Consider the following 22,325-nt stretch of genomic DNA (forward strand, 5'->3'; position numbering starts at 1 on the left):
CCCAAAACCCCTCCACACCAGACTGAGAACAGGTTCAAAGGACTCTTGCCTCACCCACTCCCGTCTCCTAGACAATTATCCTCATCTTTCAAGGCCACGTAGTTTGTGCAGCTGGCACGGAAGAGCCAGCCCATGCCACGCTCTGTGATACAGCACCAGAGAGCAGTCACAGGCCTGGCTGTCAGGGCTAGGAGCTAGAGGCAGCCAATCCCATGCAGCTCTGCTCTCTCTCATAAAACCTTTTCCTCCTGCCTTCTGATGAGCCGGGCAACACAGTAGGGGATGAGGCCAGCAGCAGCCACGGGCACGGTCGCGCTCTTGCAGAAGGACAGGACGTAAAACAGCAACTCCACCTTGGTGGGAGGCTTGAAGGAGTCGAAGAGGTGCAGGACGATGAGTGAGGCTGCGATGCAGCTCAGGCGGAAGGGCAGCTGCTGGCCCATTTTCCCTTTGCAGCTCTCCAGGTACATCTGGGAGTTGAGGGCCAGCCCCAGCCCAAACAGGATGCCCAGGTTCCTGAGGAGGCCGGCAAAGGGGGTGGTATCAATGTGGACCCACTCTGGCCGGTCACACCACCTCTTGGCTTTCTCCACTGACCACAGCAGGTCAACACCGAGAGCCTTCAGCAGCAGGTAGAACCCCAGGGTGAAGCTGAACAGGAAGAGGGTGGTGCCCAGGTACCTCCGGAGACTGGCATTATAGATGGAGGGGATGTGCCGGAAAGTTTCAGCCACTGCCATGCCTGATAAAGGAGACAGACATGAAGCCGGCACTCTGGCACCCGCCCATGTCAGCAATGCAGGAAGGAGTCAAGGTACCAAAGCCCAACCCCGTCCTTCACACAACAGACACTATTCCCCTTTCCCTGTCCGGCTGCCATTACCCGGTGACAGCAAGTCTCTGGCCTGTTTGCAAAGTGTGGGGAGAAGAGACAGTTAAAGGCCTTCCAAGGCACCTGGGAGACAATCGCTGGAGGAACAATTCTGCAGTCTCAGCAACACCACGGTTCCCATTTCCCCCAGACCTGGGCCTTCTTCCTGACCTGGCTGCGGAGCCGCTGGGCATGACGAGAGATGTCAGATGACAGGTCTGGCATCGAGTGGGGAGCAGCAGCAAGGCCATAAGGAACGAGGCTCCTGTTCCCATGACAGTGCCCTGAGCCATAACCATCCTCCCTTCTTTCCTTTGGCCTATTTCTGCAGGGCCAGACTCCAAGCCCCTCGACCCGAGCAGAGGCCAGGGGTCACAAAAGGGCTCCCAGAGGGGCCCTAGGCTGTGAGCTCTCTGGGGCGGGGACTGGTTCTCCTGTTTGCTCAGCGCAGCAGGGTTGTGTCTCAGCTGGGGGGTACTACCACAGCACACATAGATAATAGTAACGGCACGAAGCAGAGGGAGATGGACCAAGGAATCCTGGCTGCCCCGTCTCTGTTAGGCTTTGGGGTCGTTAGCTGCTCGGTCAAATTCCAGCAAAAAGCCTGGCACATGCCTGGGGCCAGACACATTTTCAGCTGTTTATCTGAAGCCAGATAAATAGGAGCCAACACCCCGTCCCCACAGGCCCAGCCCTGGGCAAAGGAGAAGGGGCGTTCAGAGGGTCCCCTGCTCCCTTTCTGCTGCATCAGCCCCCTCGTCCCTCTGCTGTGCTTGCCCAGTTCCAATCAGACTCTCCCCACCCGGCTGCTCTCTCTGTCGCTCCCTGCCCCTCTCCCGTCCAGCCAGGCAGTGAGTGAACGCAGGCCAGGCCAGGGCTGCCCTGCAACGCCAGAGAGCGCTGCGCCCCTTCCGTGGCAAAGAACCACAGCCAGTCACTCTGGGCAGAGGCTGCGGGCTTTAACCCCGCACCTGCTGAGCCAGACTGCAAGCCTGCTGGGCAGCACCCTGGTTTCCCACCTCTGACAACAGAAGCGCTTGGTTTCTTACAAGGGAATAACATGGAAACTTCCCAGAGCCATGTTGCATCCAGCCCACCCACGGTGTGGGGAGCAATCCAGGGAACCGCCCGGGCAGCAGCACCTCACCTGAAACGACGCCCATGATGACTTGGTGTGGGAAGTGAGCTGCTAGGAAGATCCTGGACAGACTGACAGACACCTGAACCCCCCAGAATGACACCCACAACGCCCCCCGCAGGCACCTGCAACAAGCAGCGAGAACACAGCCATCAGTGGGCTGTGGGGTTGGTGGGGGGAACGTGATGAACCATTTACTCAATAAGTAAGATTTGTGGGACATTTCAGGAGGACAGACACAGCAGCAGTGTCTGGGACGGAGACCCAGGCCCTGGTCCTGCAGCCAGTGACGGCTCCAGGCACCAGCACTCCAAGTGCGTGCCTGGGGCGGCAAGCCGCGGGGAGCAGTCTGCCGGTCCCTGCAAGGGCGGCAGTCAGGCAGCCTTCAGCACCTTGCCTGTGGGAGGTCCACCAGTCCCGCAGATTCGGTGGCAATTCGGCAGCGGGTACATTGAATCTGCAGGACTGGCGGACCTCACGCAGGCGAGCGGCTGAAGGCAGCCTGACTGCCGTGCTTGGGGCGGCAAAAAAGCTAGAGCTACCCCTGCCTGCAGCTGCCAGATCTGAACCAGGCTGTCCCAGTGCATTGCTGCAGGGGGACACTCAATCCCAAGCTGGGGTCTGAACCCATCAGCGGCGCTCCCCATGCAGCTCCAGACTGCACATGCCATGTGCACAGTGACACGGCCAGGGGCTGACGGGCAAGAGCCCAAACGGGGAGCCGTGCTGGTCTAGCATCCGAGTATGGTCAGCTGCCATGGCCGGGCCCAGAGGAGCCGCATGCGGTTGGGGTTAGCTGGAGCTCATTCTGCCCAGGGCTAATGCCACTGCCCTGAATTGCACCCCTTGGCCCTGCACCCAGCACGAGGGCAGAGCTGGATCCTTACTGCTGCTGGAAGGGGGATCTCCGGCGCCGACACGGGGTGCTAAGCAGAGCCATCACCATCACATAGTACACTCCAGCTGAGCCCATGGCATGGCCAGAGGGGCTGCCTGTGGAGAAGAGTTGGGAGAGGCCTGCAGTGATCTCCGTGAAGAGCAAACCTCTCCCACTTTGGCTTCTGTCTGCCAGAGGGTTTGAATGCACAGAAGGGAATCATCTCACGGTCTCTTCTAGCCCAGGCCGCCTGCTACAGGCTTCCTGGGCTGATGTTTTACAGGGCCTTTCCCGAGGACTGTAACTATTCAGACATCGTTCCCTTTCACAGTCTCCGCCCCGATCCCTTGGGTGTCAGCTGCTGCTCCTTTACCTGTATTTTGTCCATTCCAGGGCAGGCCAGAGAGCCAGAGCACGTGACAGTGTTATAAATCAGACCAACAGGTAGGCGGACAGACAGACAGCTGCCGGGAGCAAGCAGCCCTGTTCCAGCCCAGCCCTGGTGAAAGGTTAGGTGGGAACCAGACCATGTGGGGGGAGGGCAGCCAGAAGGGGGCTCTTCTCGCCAAAAAACCCAGCTTGGTTTTGATCTTTGTGTCACTCTGGCCCCCAAAATCACAAGCTAGGGATCGGAATCCAGTCTGGCCTCTAGGGATGCAGGAAAGGCCTGGAGGCTCAATGCAGGGAGAGGCTGCTGAGATTGCTAGTGTGCAGACTACCCAGACGTCTCTGCCAGGCGGTTATCTGGCATAGTGCTCGGCCGGCTGGCCCATTTCCCGCCCGGGGGCCAGTGCAGCCTTGTTACTGGGCAGCTCCCACCACCTCCCTTGGGAGCATGGTCTGCCCTCGGGAAGGTCTCACCCTTCAAACTGAGACTCAGATGCCTGGGTCAATGAGGCGCACAAGCTGCCCTGTCTCCCCGCACTGCATGGAGCCTGCGCGGTGTGGGAACTGACTCAGACCCTGAATTCATGCCCATTTGCGCCCTGATTTTTGAGCACCTTAATCCCAGTAGAAATCAGTGGTCACTCAGCAGGATGACTCCTAGGGTAAAGTGCTACTCAGCACGTGCAGGTGTCCTCATATGGACTTTGGGGCAGAAACCTGCTTCCTCTTGTGAGCGCAGCGCACCGAGCACCCTTTGGGGTGTTACATTCATTAACAACCAAAGGTTAATGGTTGCTTGTGGGTGCAGTGAATGGTGTCCATGCTGTGCATCTGTCAGGCTTCTCCTGCGTGCCGCATGTGCACTGTGAAGGGGGGTGCTCACCTGGCCCGTTCTCACAGGTGACAGGGAACTGCTGGATCACAGGGGTGGAGGTGTTGCCATAGTAGCCAGTCTCATGGACCCACCAGTAGGGTCGCTGCCCAAAGAGAATCCTGTAGTGAAATGCAATGGGTCACATGGTCAAATCAGGCATCATCCACCCCCCCCCCCCCTTGGCCAGCACAACCGGTTCATTCGTAGCGGACTCCAAGTGGTGCCAAAGTCAGGTCTGGGCTCATTAGCCAGGAAAGGGCGTAATTCCAAGTGGATTTTTTCAGGTTAATCAGAAAGTGTCTGTTCTGAGGGGAAGTGAACTCTGCACGTGGCTCTTACTCTTTTCCTGGAACCATCCGTTGCCTTCTGACCATTATCTCACTTTGCTCTAGAAGTCCCGAGACCTCTAACCAGCATTTTATCCTCCCTGAACAGTGTGTTTATTTTATTCAGCAATCTTTGACGCTGGGTCAAGGCCAGGCAGAGGTTTGTTTAAGCAAGATGATGGCATTTTTGGGGACAAATATAGCACATCTTGGCTATGCTGGAGGACATGAGGCCAGATGGGCAGTGTCTGGTTTAAGCCCCCTGAGATGAGGGCTAATTGCCCAGAAATGCAGCGGTGGGCTGCTGTGTGATGGCGTGTACTGCCCACTCAAGCCCCGCACAGCCTGGCCCTTGCCATGACCATGACAGGAAGGGAGCAGGAGCCTGAACCAGGTGTTTTAAAAGGTTTAAAGTGAATTTCCTGCCGGTAAAAGGTGCTGGATTGACAGCTCTGATCCCTGACAGGCTGCTATTTGCTGACAGTGCAAGCTTCCCCCATGCTGCCCTGCTACTGCGCCTCTGCCCTGACCTGGAGAGACCGGCCTTAGGGGCTGAGAGGTGAGAACAGTCACCAGGGCCTACTGAGGCCTATTTCACATTTAGGTTGACATAGCTACGTCACTTGAGGGGTGGGGGGGGTGAAAAATCCACACCCCTGGGTGACATAGCGACACCAACTTAAGTTCTTGTGTAGACGCGGCTAGGTCAAAGGAAGGCTGCGCCCATTGCCCTAGCTACCATTGCTTGGGGAGATACTGTTTCTACAGCAACAGAAACACCCCTCCCGTCAGTGCAGCCTGTGTCTACGCTATGCGGTCATGCAGGCATCGCCATGGCCCCCTGCTATGGCTGTAGTGTAGATATGGCTTCAAGGTGCGAGTGTCGTGGTGTCTTTCAAGAGCTGGGTGTAACTGATAGCACAAGACAAACATTGCAGAATCACCGCACCCTACAGCCCGACCCCCAGCAAACCTGCCCCTGCCTGAGGAAGAGTCAGCAGTGTGCCCTTGTTGCCAAGAAGGCTAACAGCATTTTGGGCTGTATAAGTAGGAGCATTCCCAGCAGATCGAGGGATGTGATCATTCCCCTCTATTTGACATTGGTGAGGCCTCATCTGGAGTATTGTGTCCAGTTTTGGGCCCCACAATTCAAGGAGGATGTGGAAAAATTAGAAAGAGTCCAGCGGAGGGCAACACAAATGATTAGGGGGCTGGAGCACATGACTTATGAGGAGAGGCTGAGGGAACTGGGATGTTTAGTCAGCAGAAGAGAAGAATGAGGGGTGATTTGATAGCTGCTTTCAACTACCTGAAATGGGGTTCCAAAGAGCATGGAGCTCAGCTGTTCTCAGTGGTAGCAGATGACAGAACAAGGAGTAATGGTCTCAAGTTGCAGTGGGGGAGGTTTAGGTTGGATATTAGGAAAAGCTTTTTCACTAGGAGGGCGGTGAAGTACTGGAAGGGTTACCTAGGGAGGTGGTGGAATCTCCTTCCTTAGAGGTTTTTAAGGTCAGGCTTGACAAAGCCCTGGCTGGGATGATTTAGTTGGGGATGGTCCTGCTTGGAGCAGGGGGTTGGACTAGATACCTCCTGAGGTCCCTTCCAACCCTGATATTCTATGATTCTATGAGTCTAAGAGTCTGTGAAGCGCGCGAGCTTGCCTCTCTCACCAACAGAAGCTGGACCAATAAAAGCTATAACCTCCCGCACCTTGTCTCACTGACTGCTAGTGCCTCTATCACTCATTTAATAAATTACAGAGCTGCCCAGAAGGGGGGGCAAGTGGGCCAATTTGCCCCAGGCCCTGCAAAAGCCCCCATGAGAGTTTTTCAGGGCCCCCGGAGCTTCTTCCACTCCGGGTCTTCGGCAGTGGGTCCCGCTTCGGCAATAATTCAGCGGCGGAGGGTGCCCCGCCACTGGTCTTCGGGGCACTTTGACGGTGGGTCCCAGAGTGGCCAAATTACCGCCGAAGTAGGGGCCTCCCCACCGCCGAAGACCCCAGGCCCTCTGAATCCTCTGGGCGGCCCTGATAAATTACAGTAATGTTGATGTGCCCAGAGCTACAATAAATCAAACATGGTATGGCGAGGAAATCAGGCAACAGTGCCCTGCTGGCCCATCAGGGCAGCTTCTCTGTCTAGTATTAAATTACATCAGTTTAACTCAAGCACTCAAGAAAATGCATTTTTATACGGCTTAATTTAAAAACTACCCAGACAGCTCCTTTAACACACCTCATTTGTAACATTGGAGCAGTTTAGTATGCGATAGTAATGTATCAATGTTAACTTGTGCATGAGGGTGAGTGTGTGTGTGAGTGCACGTGTGTATTAACATGAGTGTGCCCCTCCCTGGCTCGCTTATAGACACATAACCCTGGGCCTTGTCTTGGCAGTGAGACCCACACACTCACCACTTAAAGACCAGGTTGAGCCAGTCCCCGATCACGGCCACCCAGATCAGCTCGACGCCCACCGCCTCGCAGAGGTGGAACCAGATGGGGAAGAGGATGAAGAAGGTGTTTCTGAGGTCGGCAGCGAAGGAGATGAAGAGGAACCAGCCCTGGGAGCCCTGGTAGTTCTCCTGCAGGTAGTGAGTTATTTGGACTCCAGAGCTGTGTATAAAATCCATTCCTGTCTCCATGGCTGTAGCTCAGGCAGCGGGGAGATGGCCAGGGCTTTGGGACAGAATGCGACTCCTCACTTTTTGGGCTGGCTGGTTATATACTGCTTAGGATGCAGATTACATTTGCTTTTCAAAATTGTCCTCCCAATTAAGATATGTTAGCACCAAAGTTCATCAGCAAACATTACTTCACAGGAGTGTGATACAATTACCTGCTCCAGGCTTCTGTCTCAGCAATTCACAGTGAGCTGCTCAAATCAATCATTAACCCACTAGCACTGGGAGGAAAAATGAGACTTTCTTTTTTGCAGCTTTTGCTGTTTTTCCAGCTGCTGAAAGGCTCCCAGGAAGGGGACCGAAGAGTCAGGAAAGGGATTGTAACTGTGTTTGATACAGTACTAAATTGGGTGGAGTGCTATGATGTGCACCCATCTCTCCTGTGGGACGCAAAGGCCCCTGAATCTCTGCTGAATGGGTCACTCTGAAAGACGATGACTACTCTCTTTGTTTTCTCAGAAAAATGATTATAGGCTTTATTCATTATTATTATTACCATTATTTGTATTATCAGAGCACCCAGGAGCCCTATTTGTGTGCCTGGCTCCATTATGCTACACTCTGTATGAACACAGACCACAGAGACGGTCCCTGCCCCAGGAGGTTACAATTTATACCTTTTATTTTAGAATCCGAGTCAGCTGCCTTGCCAAGAACAGCAGGGACAAGTCAGAATTTATCCTCAGTTGTTAGACCTCTCACAGAAACCCAGCCATTTACTCAAAATGACTATGGTGACCATGGCAGGAGGGTGGGAAGGGGCAGATACCTCACGCTCTCTGGCACGTTGCAGTGTTCAGAATATTCCTACATGACAGTTTTGTACTTTGTAAAATGGTATCAGGAATGTAAGTGTTTGGTAAGATGAGGAGCTGTTATCTTTGGGTTGAGCCAGGTAGAGCGGGCTCGGGCTGTGCAGGCTTCATTAGGGTTAGTGTTGGTGTTACTATTTAAAAATGGACTTGTGTGACCAATGGCCACAGTATCCTATAAACGTTGGAGCAATTCCCTGTGCTGGAGAGTTTACAATTGAAGATAGACAAGGCAAACAAAGTCAAGCCCCAGAACAATTGTTTCTGAAAGGGAGGTTGCAGAAATTGCTGGTGGGCAGAAGGCAGGAGGCATTCCGGGAAAAGGTGGATATGAAAGGAAGATTTGAAGGACAGGAGGTCACTTGGTGGATAAGAAAAAGGAGCGTGTCCGTGTTCCATACTTCACCCACACATAGCTCTGTCTGTTCACTGGCAGTGTGTCCAGACCTGCAGCCCTTTGCTAGGCCAGTCCTTGACTGCCCAATTCGGCTCTGCCAGTGTACTGCCAACCTGACATGGACCCTCTCCTGCTACTGCAGCCTTAAGCTGCTCCTGAGCAGAGACTGTCCACCGTGCCAGACTAGCACGTGGTGGTAGGATGTGGACATGTGTCCACCAGGGCTCATTCAACTCACCTGCTTTCCTGAGACTTAAACAGGATTTGAAGCCAGGTCTCCAAAACTGCTTTGACCGTACCACTGAGCCCATTCTCCTCTGGCTACACCACTGTCCCCGTGTGTGCATACACCCCACACACCCTTGTGCTTCCTGAACCACCGCCAAAAGGAGCGACAGGACATTTTTATGAGGCCTGCATCAAGAAGAGAGACAAATGGCATGACAGCATGTGTGGAGTAGGAGTGTGGGGCAGGTGGGCGGCTGGGTGTGCATAGTGGAGTGCATGTGGGGGTGGGACGGATCGCTGCACAGCGGAGGCACTAGAAGCGGTGACCAAGGAGGTAAACAGTGTGAGGTTCTTAAATGGTACAAGGGGGTGAACTCTGTTCAAACAACAGATACAGAATCATTCTTGGGCCATCCCCATATCAGCTCCAGGCGGAAAGCACACCCCATAGGGCTTCCCATCTAGCTTCCTGCCATACATCTCACAGGCCCATGTGTTTCCATATGCTCTATCTCCCTTCCTCTGCTCCAGGAAGTCAGCTCAAAGCACAACACAAAGCAATCACGCACGTCCTCTGCGAGTGCAACTACCAAACAGGGCTGACACTGGCATATTGATGATGTTGATTGTTCCATGCTGGTATTTGTGTGTCGGCACGGAGTGCTCACTGACCCCACGGGGGCTTTCCAGACCCTAAAGAGCCAGCAAACCTCCAGCCATCACAGACAGTGAAGCCACATGCGAGCCAGGTTTGCTAAACCCATACTAACTGCTGTGAGGAAAACGTGTCTTGTTGTGACTTTAACCCTAACCCTGACACTTCACAAATAACAGTGAAACGTCAAAGCAAGTGGGCACAGTACAAGGCGCATACACATCTCCCATATGTTGGTCCTTGATTTCAGCATTGAGCTCATTCAGGAGATGCCCGTGACCAGCGAGGGGACAGCAGCTGTGTCTCCCCCTCCCGCGCAGGGGATTGGGCTGCCCAGAGGAGCCCTCCCATACATACAGCGAGTCCAGTGATGGTATCTTCCACTTTATTATTAACAATAATAAAATACAGCCACAACCAGTAATGTCCCGGACCCCAGGGGCAGCATATCTGCCAAGTGAGCCTCCAGCTGATTGAGCAGCTAGGGCAGAAGTGGGCAAACTACAGCCCACGGGCCATATCTGGCCCATGGGACCATCCTGCCCGGCCCCTGAGCTCCTGGCTGGGGAGCCTAGTCCCCAGCCCTTTTGCCGCTGCCCCTGTTCCCCACAGCCACACTGCCGCGGGGGCCGTGCTCTGGCCCACTGCTCCCACTGGGCAGCTTGGGGCACGCAGCTGGCTCTGGCTAGGTGTCGCGGCTGCGAGCTCCTGCTGCTGGTAAGGGGGCGGGGAGAGGGGCAGTTGGATAAGGGAGCAGGCAGTCCTGGGGGGCAGTCAGGGAGAAGGGGGCGGTTGGATGGAGCGGAGGTTCTGGAGGGGGCGGTCAGGGGATGGGGAACAGGGAGGGTTGGGAGTGGGAGTCCCGGGGTGCCTGTCAGGAGTAGGGGGTGTGGATAGGGGTTGGGGCAGTCAGGGGACAGGGAGCAGGGGGGTTGGATAGGAGGCGGGGGTTGTTCAGGTTAAAGATAGACAGGTACTTAAGTGTTGTCCTGGACTGGGGAGTTTGCCTGAATCAGGGCCTGTATGAACCAGTCCTGATTTGTCCAACAAAACCTGAAGAAGGGCCCTGGGTAGCTTGAAGCTTACATCTCTCACCAGCAGAAGTTGGCCCAATAAAAGAGATTCCCTCCTTCACCTTGTCTCTCTAAAGCCCTTTAAGCACCCCAAGGCAGAGAGATCCAAATAGCTGTCTGCGGTCAGCACCTGGTGCTGGCTCCACCCCTGGTTTCCAGCTGCTAAAGTCCATTAAAGTTACAAACACATGCCGTTCCTACTACCCCTCTCCCATGAAAGCAATCGCAGTGGCTGTCAGAGATGTCATGCATGCAAGGGGAGGTAGCCAATGTGGTTGTGGGTGGAAGAGGAGGTTTTCCACAGGACACACACGCTGTTAAGATGGGAACGTTTCAGAACCCCTGCCCTGAGAATAAACAAAATACTTCTGAAAGGAGAAAGCAAAACAGAGAGCTAATCCAAACTGGCCTGGTATTTTCAGATGCTGGATGCTGGCCTGTCACCTTCAAGCAATAGCTAGAGTCATGCTGCTTGTTTCTGATCAGGAAAGTTCATAAGGAAATAATCAATTGCTCCAAGTCCAGTGTTCGAACAGAGACAGGGGCCGTTACTTAACAAGCCTTTCCAAAGGTGACCTGTACCGAGGCTCACAAAGACCCTGCGCAAGAGCAAAGCTTTCAGTAATTACTATTATCTGTATTACAGGCACACTGAGAGGCCCAGAGCTCCCTGCTGCAAAGTGCTGTGCAGATGCACTGTGCTGCCCCAAAGAAGTTACACTCTAAATAGACATGGTGGGGAGAAAGAGGGTTAGTATGATTCCATTCCACAAAGGGGAGTCACGGCCCGAAGCAAGTGGTGAGCCCATGGGCATACGAGCAGTGTCAGAACTGGGAACTGAAGCTAGACCTCCAAGCCCCAGGCCCATGGCTTAACCACAAGACCATCCTTCTCCTGTTTGCTTTTGGGGAGTGATGGAAACATGTATGCCCAGTGCTACTCATCCCTTCTCATCACAGCTCCTGCTCCGCCCCCATCAAAATCCCAGCTCCTTTGGGGTTTTCTAAATGAAAGAGAAGGACCAAGAGAAGGTAAATGGGCTGTGGTAGCTGTGTCTCTGCAGCAGGCTCCAAGCCGCTGCATGCTGTTTGCCATGTTCTGGTATCAGAAGCAGCAGCGGAGTCCTGTCAGGAGGAGTGCATCCTAAATAGCCCAGGCCGGCAAGTTAGACAGTTTAATGGCATCACATAAATGTACAGGATTAAAGTCTCCTGTCTGTAATCGCTCATTGTCTGCAAAAAGCAAGCCTGTCCCACAAGGTGCGTCGGAATCAGAGCAAGGAAGGACTGGGGTGCGCAGGGGATAGCATGTGTCCCTCTGGGGCTGAACGGAGGGGGTACCTCATGCAGGTTTGGAGCAATAACTGAGTGATAGTGGCTGTGACACAGGGCTTTAGATGGGTGTAAGCAAGGACCGGGGACTCTGAGGGCAGTTGGGGAACTCCCTCCCTTGGCAAGAAAGCACCGAGACAAGCTGATGAACACAGAAATGCCACGTTGTGCATAGACACAAAGTCCACTGTCCTGAGGCCAGGAGGCTGCTTTGGTGCGTGGATTTGAGTGTTGAGTGCTTGGGGAGCACTGCATGCACTGAACTCTACGATGGAACCACTGGGGTCAGCCCATTTCACACATGCCACGAAAATACATGAACTGCAGATTAAAGGGCTGAACTTTCCTTTTCTAAATGGGATTTATTTTAAATTGAATCACGTTGAACCAGGACTTTTAACAGCTGAGTTAGTGGCTGGGATAAGCCCAGTTCAGCGCCCTCATCTAGTCAGCAGCAAACCCTGCTTAAAGCCCAGGTCTCAGAGGGGGCAGCCAGGGACATGCCAGAAGGCTGGTGCTGAGATGTGTGACCCCAGATCTCCCATCTCCCCCAGGGGCCTGTCAGACAATGTGACCCTGGTGATGAAGCACAATAATTCCAGCCCCTCTCCTGGTCCATCCCGGGATTGCTTCCCCTTTGTGTTTTATTGAACTCAGTTACTTAAGGGGCAGGTGCTGGCTGCCAGCCCTGGAGACTGACTCTTACCTCTCCAGCATGCGCAGCCCAGCGAGCATCCCCTGCCCACTCCCGCAAAGGAGCTCTGACATGCCCAGATGTGCCCATGTCCGCCCCACTCCCAGTTGAGAGGCCCAGCCCCACCCCGAAAGGCAGGCTTGCTGAGCCGGAGAGATCTGAACCCCTGCTGCTGCCAGGAGGTGAGGCTGTCTGACAGCTGAAGTGTCTGTGCCCAGGCACCTGATAATGCTCAGGAGCAGCGTGGGAATATCTCACTTGATCAGAGTGAAACAGCAGTTTCACAGGCCTGGGTAACTGTTATCCACCTTTTCACTGCAGCAGCTGTGCGTCCCCACCTGTCCTGAGCTGTGCTGGCCTGGGCTCAGGACCTGGCCTTATCCCTTCAGGGGAGAACAAAGATGTCTGTCCCAGCTCTGAGCCGTCAATCACACCAGATCCACAATGGACCTTGCAGTGCCAGGGTAGGGGACAGGATCCACCAAGAGTTTGTACTTTTCCGGGTTCATTTCCAATCAGTCACCTACAGAGAAATGGGGCTCACGCAGCGACTGATTCTGTACAAACCCCTTCCTGAGTCTGCGTGGAGGACGGGACACTGTGCTCCTGCCAGCCAGGCCCAGCCTGTGAATGCCTTGTTCCTCTTCCTGGTGGGATGGCAGCAAGCTGGTTTATCCAGTGACCAGTAAAGCCAAGAGCAAGGTAATAACTGGGAGTTGCTGAGTGTGTGATCCCATGGCACTGAACCTCTGCCTTCTTCCCCCTCCCCCAGACAGTCCTAGGCCAGCAGCATCTGGCAGCATTTGCAGGGAGGGGGATGGCAACAGGGACATTGTAGGAGGGTCCAGTTATCTTCCTCCATAGTTTTAAAGTGTGTATGGCAGGGGATAGGTTACAGCAGCCAGAGTGGGGGCTGGATTCCCCCAGGAGCAGGGAAACGTCCCCTGTCAATCCAAACACCACACACGGGAGAGTCACCCCCCATTCAGCGCCCTCACTCTGGGACGACCTGTGGCTGAGACGTACAAAGGACTCATGGCTGGTAAAGAAATACAGCTCAGGCTTTAATAAAATACCCCACTTACATACACCCCCCCCCCACAGCACTGTTTCAATGAAGGTAATTGCAGGACACTGCGTACTTAGTGGGACACAGAGGCCAGTGAGTCCCAGGGTGTGGGTACGTGCCAGCCTTTCTGCCACACGCCCTCGCTCCCCCACAAACAGCCTCTGCCCTCCACGGGGCACTGTCTGAAGAATCCTCCAGAGAGCACATGCAGCAGGTGGCCCAGAGAATGCCAATCTCCTTCTCACCACGTATGGCAAGGGGAGGCAGCAAAGCCAAGCTGTGCCCTCAACAGCTTTCCAGAGGCTCCTGCCTGCTGCACGCTGATTCCCAGGCCCCACTGCCGAGCCTGAGCTGGCTTCTCGAGTGCCCTGCACATCGGCGTGGTCTGTAACATAGGCAGCAGCTCTACTGCACGAGCCAGACAGGAGCACCCAGACCAAGTGAGCAGGAGCTGGGCTGGGCTGGTGTCCGGACAGAGTCACTCTCTGCAGACCTAGCAAGGAGAGTGCGCTGGAAAGGGCTTGTGCTAAGCCAGTACCTGCTGACTCAGGACCCAGTTCAGCACTTGGATCCAGAGACATGGGGGAGCCTCTGCTCCTGGGACATGTCATGTGCATAAATACCCAAGTTCCTTCCTTCTATAAAGCTTTCTTATCCTGTTGTCTCAGGACCTGGGCGACGCAGTAGGGGATCAGGCCGGCAGCAGCCACGGGCACGGCCGCGCTCTTGCAGAAGGACAGGACGTAAAACAGCAACTCCACCTTGGTGGGAGGCTTGAAGGAGTCGAAGAGGTGCAGGACGATGAGCGAAGCTGCGATGCAGCTCAGGCGGAAGGGCAGCTGCTGGCCCATTTTCCCTTTGCAGCTCTCCAGGTACATCTGGGAGTTGAGGGCCAGCCCCAGCCCAAACAGGATGCCCAGGTTCCTGAGGAGGCCGGCAAAGGGGGTGGTGTCAATGTGGACCCACTCTGGCCGGTCACACCACCTCTTGGCTTTCTCCAGGGTCCACAGCAGGTCAACACCGAGAGCCTTCAGCAGCAGGTAGAACCCCAGGGCGAAGCTGAACAGGAAGAGGGTGGTGCCCAGGTACCTCCGGAGACTGGTGTCGTAGATGGAGGGGATGTGCCGGAAAGCTTCAGCCACTGCCATGCCTGCAGGGAACAGAGTGTGAGAGGAAACTAGTGTGTAGAGATGAAGCCGCAGAGGCAGCCACGGGGGTCCCAAGACAATCAGGGGCTGGACAGTTGTGGTGGAGCATCACTCCTGAGAGCAGCTGCCCCAAGGGTCTTCACAGCATCATCACAGAGCCGACTAATGAGTCTCTGCACTGACACCTCCCTGGGAATGATTCAGGTGGCAGTGCCCACCGTGGGCACAGAGAGGCAATCTTAACCCCCCATCCCTCCCTAGGCTAAGATCCCCTCCTCCTAGTGCCAAGCCCTCTGTGCCCACACCTCCAGACAAGGCTTGCTGGTAGTAAAACCTGCCAGTGATTGGAACTAGGCAGCCAGTGTTCTGTCTGGCTCACCTGGGTTACTGGGGAATGCAAAGGCAAGTGCCAGGGCACGCTCTCTGGGATTACTAATGCAATCATAGAATCATAGACTTTAAGGTGAGAAGGGACTGTTATGATTGTCTACTCTGATCTCCTGCACAATGCAGGCCACAGAATCTCACCCGCCCACTCCTGTATCAACCCCCTGACCTATGTCTGAGCTACTGAAGTCCTCAAATCGTGGTTTAAAGACTTCAAGGTGCAGAGAATCCTCCGGCAAGTGACCCGTGCCCCACGCTGCAGAGGGGTAGTGCAGCACAGTGCAGCCCAGCCACAGCTTACATCTCAGGGTCAGTCCTGTGATATTTCCCTTGATGCAATCACTGCCCAGGACACAGGATATATAACTGGAGAGTGTTCAGAGACGGGTCACGAGAATGAGGAGAGGCTTAGAAAACAGGCCGGATGGAGAGAGACTCAGGGAGCTTGATCTATCTACAGTCATTTGGAAGAGCAGGTTTAGGGGTGACTTGACCACAGTCTACAAGTATCTACATGGGGAACAAATACTCGAGAATAGGCTCAGTCCAACAGAGAAAGGCCTAACATGATCCAATGGCTGGAAGGTGACGTGAGACATGCACAGATGGGAAATAAGGTGTACATTTCTAACGGTGGCAGTAATTAACCACGGGAACAATTTACCCAGGGGCACGGTGGATTATCCCTCACTGGCAATCTTTAAATCTAGATTGGATTTTTTAGAGACTGTCTCTGGTTCCAAAGGAAGGATTGTGGGGCAGTCCCATGCCCCGTGTTACACAGGGGATCAGACTAGGTGAGCACAACCATCCCTTCTGGCCATGGCATCTAGGACAGCTGGCGGGTGGCCCCCTGTGCCTACTGCTCAGAGTGACAGTAACAGTGTGGCTTGTACAGGGAGAGGCGATGGTGCACGCCATCACTGACCTGAGATGACCCCTGCGATGACTTGGTGAGGAAAATGGGCAGCGATGAAGACTCGAGATAAACAGACACAGACCTGGACGGCCCAGAATCCTGCCCACAGCGCTGTCCGCAAGAACCTGCAGCAGGGAGACATTCTGGTTAGACGCAAAGGTCAGCGAAGCGCGGCTCTGCGCAAGGCCATAGCGAGGCTTCCTCGGGGCAGCAGGGAGGCTGGGAACTCAGATGTCTCTCCCTGCTGGCAGTGCAGAGGGGAGGGTCCCATTATAAAGCCCTGAATGCCAGTCCCAGAATGGAAAGTGGCATTAAACAGCCCCTGTGGAGTGGGTAGAGGTTAGAACCAGGGATTTGCCCTCTGCCATGATCCAGGGAAAGCTTAAACATCCAGGAGGGGCCCAAAAGCGCTTGGAGCTGGCTCTGCCCCCATTGACAGCAACTGCAACACTCCCATTGACTTCAGTGGGGCAGAGCTCCTCTGATCACCCCACTCCCCTAAACCCATCGTGGCCTAATCCAAAGACTCCCATCAACTGCAGTGGGCTGTGGAGCAGGGTTTAGTCCAGACCCTTCAGTTCCTTCCCAGCCCCTGCAGCAGGTGCTCAGTCTCAGGGAGGCATGAGATGCGATTCTCTTTATCTAGGCATTAGTTGGCTTAGCTGCCAGTGGGATTCATGCTCATGCAGTTATTCAACCCCTTCTAAAACCCTGTGTCTGTGTGTATGAGCCTGGAGCGGTGCCGGCCTCCTGCAGCAGTGAATTCCACAGAATTCCACTGCGTGAAGACTCATTTCCTTTGGTTCAAAATGCACCTCCCTCCGGCCTCAGAGCACCCCACTGACCCTGCAGACGCAGGAGCGCAACAGTCTGAACGCTGCTTACTGGTCTTTAATCGTTGGCTGCTTCTTCCCCAGAGCAATGGACAGAATGGCTGTCACCATCACATAGTAAACTCCAGCAGAGCCCATCGCATGGCCAGAGGGACTGCCTGGGGGAGAGAAAACACCCGCGTTACACCTTGCCCTGGTCTCTAACAGCAACCTCCTACCTGGTGCCGAGAGCACTGGGATCACCCAGACAAAAGGCCAAGAGGCTGCATCAGCCCAGCCTGGCACAGCTGGCTGTGCAGGGCACTAGGGAGTTGACAGGGAGGGGCAGGCCCAGAGAGAATCCCCCATGTGAGGCATTGGAGGGGGGTGTAAGAGGGAAAATGAAGTTGCTCAGCAAGGGGAGAGACCCCGCAGCCACTCACAAGCCCAGCTTCCCACAGACACCTGGCATTAGGGAGCCCTAATGATGATACTGCCAGAATACTTGGCACTTGTGCAGACAGAGCCTCCCTCTACGTATCAACCTGCACATTAGTCCCCTGCAGAGACCAGCCCCAGCGCTCCACAGTCATAGGCCCTGTCTTCACGACATGCTCAAGCCCGTTTCTCCCCATCCCACGGTGCATGTTCAGTCATCCACACCCTGCTATCGGCACTGCCCAGCGAGGCAGCTACCATGCTCTGAGCTAGTGGGCAGCCCACCCGGTCCCCAGTATCCACCGCTGCCCAAGGCTACAGAAAGAGCAGTGGTAGAGGTGGCATTAGGCTGCAAGGATCCTACACTCGACTACCCAGCTTTCTGCGGTAGCCACAGATCGCTCCCTAGGGAGATGCAGCTCAGCAGGCAGAGGGAACTGATCGTCACATGGCGCTGGAGAGACAAGGCAGGGGAGGTAACGGCTTTTATTGGACCAACTGCTGTCGAGCTACACAGAGCTCTTCTTCGGGTCGTCGGCTTCAGAAGGGCTCTGCATAGCTTGAGACCTCGTCTCTCGCCAACAGACGCTAGTGCAATAAAAGGTATTACACCCCCACACACACCTTGTCTCTCTACTGTCCTGGGACAGACACGGCTACAACACTGCGTACACAGCACTGGAACAGTCCATCCAATAGAGAGCAGTAGTGAACGTGTACACACACACACAAACACACACACACACACACACACACACACACACACCAGCTGGCATGAACAAAGCCCCAGTGGTTGCAATATACACAGGATGCCTCTGATCTGGGCCTGAACCTGCACCACGCTGGCTTCCCACTGAGCTTTGCAACAAACTTCTAATTCCAGCATAGGTCAAGGGTCCCTCTGCGAACAAAATCTGCACAGGTACTGGGCTAGCCCACTCTTTTTCTGGAAGGAAAGGCTGCCTATCTCCTGGGCCAGACAGACAGCCCTCTGTCATGCAGGGGAAGGTATCTGTTCTTAATCTCAGTAGCTATAGGGTCGGCCCAAAGGTTTCTTCTACAGAGCCGAAGTTTAGTCTAAGGCAGGTTTTGCATACGCTGGCCTGTTTCACTCCAGCAGCAAGGCAAGATTGGCCTGCCCCTAACTGCTGGCAGGACAAAATCTGCCCTTCGAAAGTCTCCCTTTCCCCAGTGAACAGGTCAGGAAATGTTTAAGGACAGCGGCTGCGTTGGATGCAGCTCAAGCTTGTGCTAAATCACTCTGCCCCTGGGCTCCAGGGCTCCATATTTCTTTTCTTTGAAGGACTCTTCAAGGGCTTGTCTACACTGTGACACTCAGGGAAATTCATCCAGATTAAACAAACAGGTGAGTTTAAAATGAATTAGTTACACTGCATTAAGCCCCTGTGTGGACACTCTCATTCAGAATGAAAAGTTGCCTGCGTTCAATTTAATTTAATTAATTTTGGAAGTCAATTACGCTTAAACTCTCATTCAGAATTAGTTTACCTTAATTCAGTTTATGTTAATTTAATTCCAAAATTAACTAAATGTAACTGAATTAAGGCGATTTAATTCTGAATAGGGGTGTCCACCCAGGTTAACTAATTCAAGTGCTTTGGAGGACAGGATCAGAATGCAAAATGCCCTTGAGAAACTGGAGAATTGGTCTGAAGTCAATGAGGTGAAATTCAATAAAGACATGTGCGAAGTACTGCGTTTGGGAAGGAAAAGACAAATACAAAATGGGGAATAACCCTACTGCGGAAAAAGATCTGGGGGTCAGAGTGGCTCACAAACCAAATGTGAGTCAGCAATGTGATGCTGTTGTGAAAAAGGCAAATGTAATTCTTGGATGTGTTAACAGGAGTGTTGTATGCATAAGATGACCATGCGTCCAATTTTGACTGGGACAGTTCCTTTTTAAAGCCCCATCCGGGCCATCTCGACTTTTTTGGGACTTGATCAATTGGCAAGAGCCAACGGGACAAATGCCCAATTTTGTCAAAAAAGGAAGGTGTGGTATGGCAGAACATTGGGGCAGGGGGAAGAGTGTGAGTGGAGATGCCAGCCCTGCACAGGGGAGAGGCAGGGCTCCGGTGCGGGAACCGGCACATTTCCAGCGACCAACAACTGTCTCACATGGGGCAGGGCAGGAGGCTCAGGCCAGCCCCATGCAGTGTCCCATTTTCCCTTTGGGAAATATGGTCACCTTACGTATGTACAACACAGGAGGTAATTGTCCTGCTTTACTTGGCAACAGGAGTTCTCAGCAGAAGCACTGAATCCAATTCTGGACACCACACTTCAAGAAAGATGTGAACAAACTGGAGAGACCCCAGAGTAGAGCAACAAAAATGATCAGAGGTTTAGAAAAAGAACTAGAGAAGTTCCTGGAGGACAGATCGATCAATGGCTGTTAGCCGGGCTCGGCAGGGATGGTGCCTGTAGCCCCTGTTTGTCAGAAGCTGGGAATGTGCGGCAGGGGATGGATCACTCGATGATTCCCTGGTCTGTTCATTCCCTCTGGGATACCTAGCACTGGCCACTGTTGGAAGACAGGATACTGGGCTAGATGGACCTTTGGTCTGACCCAGAGTGGCCATTCTTATGTTCTAGAAGACCTGATCTATGAGGAAAGGTTGAAAGAACTGGGCATGTTTAGTGTAGAGAAGAGAAGGCTGAGGGGGAACCTGAAAACAGTCTTCACATATGGAAAAGGACGTAGGCAGAGGACAGTAGTTCTCTGTATCCCTCGTGGGTGGCACAAGAAGTAGGTGGCTTAGTTTGCAGCAAGGGAGATTTAGGGTGGACATTAGAAAAACATGTCTAACCGGGATAGTTAAGCAGTGGAGCAAGTTAGGACATCCCCTGCCCTTCTTCCCAGCTGGCCCCTCAGCGCTGATAAATGCCCACCACCTGTCCTGCTGCTGCAGTGGAAGATGCCTCCCCTCCTTGTGTATCATGTGAAGCATGATTCTGCCAAATTACTCCTCTCTCTGGATGTGTCTCACCTGGGCCGGTCTCACAGGTGAGGGGGAACTGCTGGATCGCAGGGCTGGAGGTGTTGCCATAGTAACTGGTCTCCCGGACCCACCAGTAGGGTCTCTGCCCAAAGAGGATCCTGAAATACAAGAATAAAAGTGGCTCTAGTTGCCTTGGGCGCAAGAGCAGGAAAGCAAGGACACAGTTTGTCAGCTCTGGCCCAGCTTGGGGCAGGGGCTGCAAGAATCGGGGATCCCCAGTTCCAGGCCAGTTGTCTGTAGGCTTCAGTCTGAGCTTGGGGCACCCAGCTGGCTTCCACTCTGTGTGTACAGGCGCCTGCACATGCTGCATGTCACCCAGGAGCCAATTCCCGTCTTTCCTTGATGGTGCAGCAGAGCACAGGAGACGTTCAATCTACTGACAATGGGCTGCTTCTCCCCGGGCGTGAACCAGAGCTACAGCATGTGCCCTCATGCTGGCTGACCCATCATCCCCCCAGCCCACCACATGCCCTCCTTGTCTCCAGAGACAACTCCATCACCACACCCAATCTCACCCCTCCCCTGACGGGTAGAGCCCCATGGTAACAGCAAGTCTGGAGAAGAGCAATCGCCATAAATGCACCACCCAGGACCAGATGGGGCCAGTTCCCATGCTCACTCACACTCCGGGATCATGCCCCATGCATTCTCCCTGGCGCTTTCTGTCATGAGCTTATACAAAGATTCACGCGGCTTTAAAAAGGATTAAGATTTTAGATGGGACTCTGCACCCATCAACCTCAAAGGATTTTGTGTATTACAGAGGGGGAAACTGAGGCTACCTTTCCCATATCACAGAGTAAGTCAGCAGCATCTCTGTGTCGCAGGTAAGCCCCGTAGCCCCTGCACCACACAGCCTCTCACCAGAAAATAAAAGCAGTTAAACATAAGCCCCTAAATCTGGGTGCTGCAGAGCTGGAGGAACTTGTCTCTGGAAAGCTCCAGCTTAAAGCCGCCCTGAACCCACTTGGTAGGTGCCTACTTCACAGCCAAACAACCCTCTGAAAGCAGGGCGTGCGCAGGGCAAGCAACAGGAGCAGATCCAGCATGGGCTACTCACCACTTAAATACCAGGTTGAGCCAGTCCCCGATCACAGCCACCCAGATCAGCTTGATGCCCACCGCCTCGCAGAGGTGGAACCAGATGGGGAAGAGGATGAAGAAGGTGTTTCTGAGGTCGGCAGCGAAGGAGATGAAGAGGAACCAGTCCTGGGAGCCCTGGTAGTTCTCCTGCAGGTATCGAGTCGCCTGGATCCCCATGTCATGCAGGACGTTCATGCCGGCCTCCATTCTCCTTGTCTATCAACACTTCAGTATCAGCCAAGAGTGCTGAGTGATTTCGGTCTCTGATGAGACTGCTCTGCTCTGGGGCTGCTCACCGGCTGGCTTTATACCCTGACAGGCTCTTGTTTGCAGCCTGTAAGTTGCTGGCTCCCACACTGATCTTTGGACCCAAAACACTTTTGTCAAAACCCCCATTGATCAAAGGTGCATCACGGGGGGGTGGGGGTGGTGTTTGCTCCAAACGTGTTTAGAGCAATTTACGTAAAAGAGAAAAAGAGGCTGACAAAACAGCATGCTGTTTGCCATCCACTGACCGGAGGGCACCGTTAACCCTTTGCAGCACCATTCTACTGGCTACGGTACAAAAATAGCCTAGGAAAAATCACTCGGGTTTGTGTTTTAAACTGAACCCAGCCTGTGCTGTGCATAATTCCTGCTGCTTCCTGACTGTTGCTTACAAACCACAATAATACTGTTCATTTTTTTAATTATGAGTGTCGAGAACACTATTTGAACAGAGCCTGAAGAACTGATAGTAATGCGAGTGGCACGAAGCCCAGCGCGCTCAGGCCTGAGTCAAGGCTACGTTGTCCCAGAGATCGAGTGGGTCACTTTGGCATGTTACTGGAGTGTAGTGGGGTCAAGCAGGCCCTTTGTTGGGCTGTGCATTTTGGAGAGAGATGTCACCATAGTGTGGGCTTGATTCTCACCCGGCATTTGTGGGAACAGGATGAAAGCCGAGAGCTGGGTAGGGATGGATGGGCACCTTTATGACATTTGCACTACCCTGTAATTTAACTGGGAACCGGACAAGACTCCGCTTACTCAGCCAGTATCCCCCCAAACTCCAAAAGGACCTGCCAATGGCTCTAGATAGTCAGGCTTCCCCAGTGCTT

The 22,325-nt window shown here is 53.8% G+C and overlaps 2 protein-coding genes across 3 annotated transcripts; both read right to left on the minus strand.

Annotated features, from left to right (window-relative positions):
- Positions 1-230: 230 nt before the first annotated feature.
- On the minus strand, positions 231-7,116 carry LOC115638963 (glucose-6-phosphatase-like). 2 transcript variants are annotated; one of them, XM_030541161.1, is made up of 5 exons: positions 6,887-7,116; positions 4,157-4,266; positions 2,900-3,002; positions 2,019-2,134; positions 231-742 (listed from the first exon to the last, which is right to left on the minus strand). In XM_030541161.1, the coding sequence occupies exons 1-5, from the start codon at positions 7,114-7,116 to the stop codon at positions 231-233; spliced, it is 1,071 nt and encodes a 356-aa protein (XP_030397021.1). The 2 variants fall into 2 exon arrangements, with proteins under 2 accessions (XP_030397021.1, XP_030397020.1); XM_030541160.1 differs by having other exon boundaries at positions 2,897-3,002.
- Positions 7,117-13,589: 6,473 nt separating this feature from the next.
- On the minus strand, positions 13,590-21,547 carry LOC115638962 (glucose-6-phosphatase-like). Its single transcript, XM_030541159.1, has 5 exons — positions 21,206-21,547; positions 20,134-20,243; positions 16,755-16,860; positions 15,879-15,994; positions 13,590-14,565 (listed from the first exon to the last, which is right to left on the minus strand). The coding sequence occupies exons 1-5, from the start codon at positions 21,433-21,435 to the stop codon at positions 14,054-14,056; spliced, it is 1,074 nt and encodes a 357-aa protein (XP_030397019.1). The 5' UTR covers positions 21,436-21,547; the 3' UTR covers positions 13,590-14,053.
- Between the last annotated feature and the right edge of the window lie 778 nt (positions 21,548-22,325).

The sequence above is a fragment of the Gopherus evgoodei genome, chromosome 23 (assembly GCF_007399415.2).
Source record: "Gopherus evgoodei ecotype Sinaloan lineage chromosome 23, rGopEvg1_v1.p, whole genome shotgun sequence".
Lineage (NCBI taxonomy): Eukaryota > Metazoa > Chordata > Testudines > Testudinidae > Gopherus > Gopherus evgoodei.

Coding starts and splice junctions, on each gene's coding strand:
- LOC115638963 (XM_030541160.1), bottom strand. CDS start 7,116: ATGGAGACAGGAATGGATTTTATACACAGCTCTGGAGTCCAAATAACT. Junction 4,267..6,886: donor CTCAACCTGGTCTTTAAGTG/GTGAGTGTGTGG, acceptor ATTTCACTACAG/GATTCTCTTTGGGCAGCGAC. Junction 3,003..4,156: donor CACCTGTGAGAACGGGCCAG/GTGAGCACCCCC, acceptor TCTTCTCCACAG/GCAGCCCCTCTGGCCATGCC.
- LOC115638962 (XM_030541159.1), bottom strand. CDS start 21,435: ATGGAGGCCGGCATGAACGTCCTGCATGACATGGGGATCCAGGCGACT. Junction 16,861..20,133: donor CACCTGTGAGACCGGCCCAG/GTGAGACACATC, acceptor TCTCTCCCCCAG/GCAGTCCCTCTGGCCATGCG. Junction 15,995..16,754: donor CAGCCAACGATTAAAGACCA/GTAAGCAGCGTT, acceptor TCCCTGCTGCAG/GTTCTTGCGGACAGCGCTGT.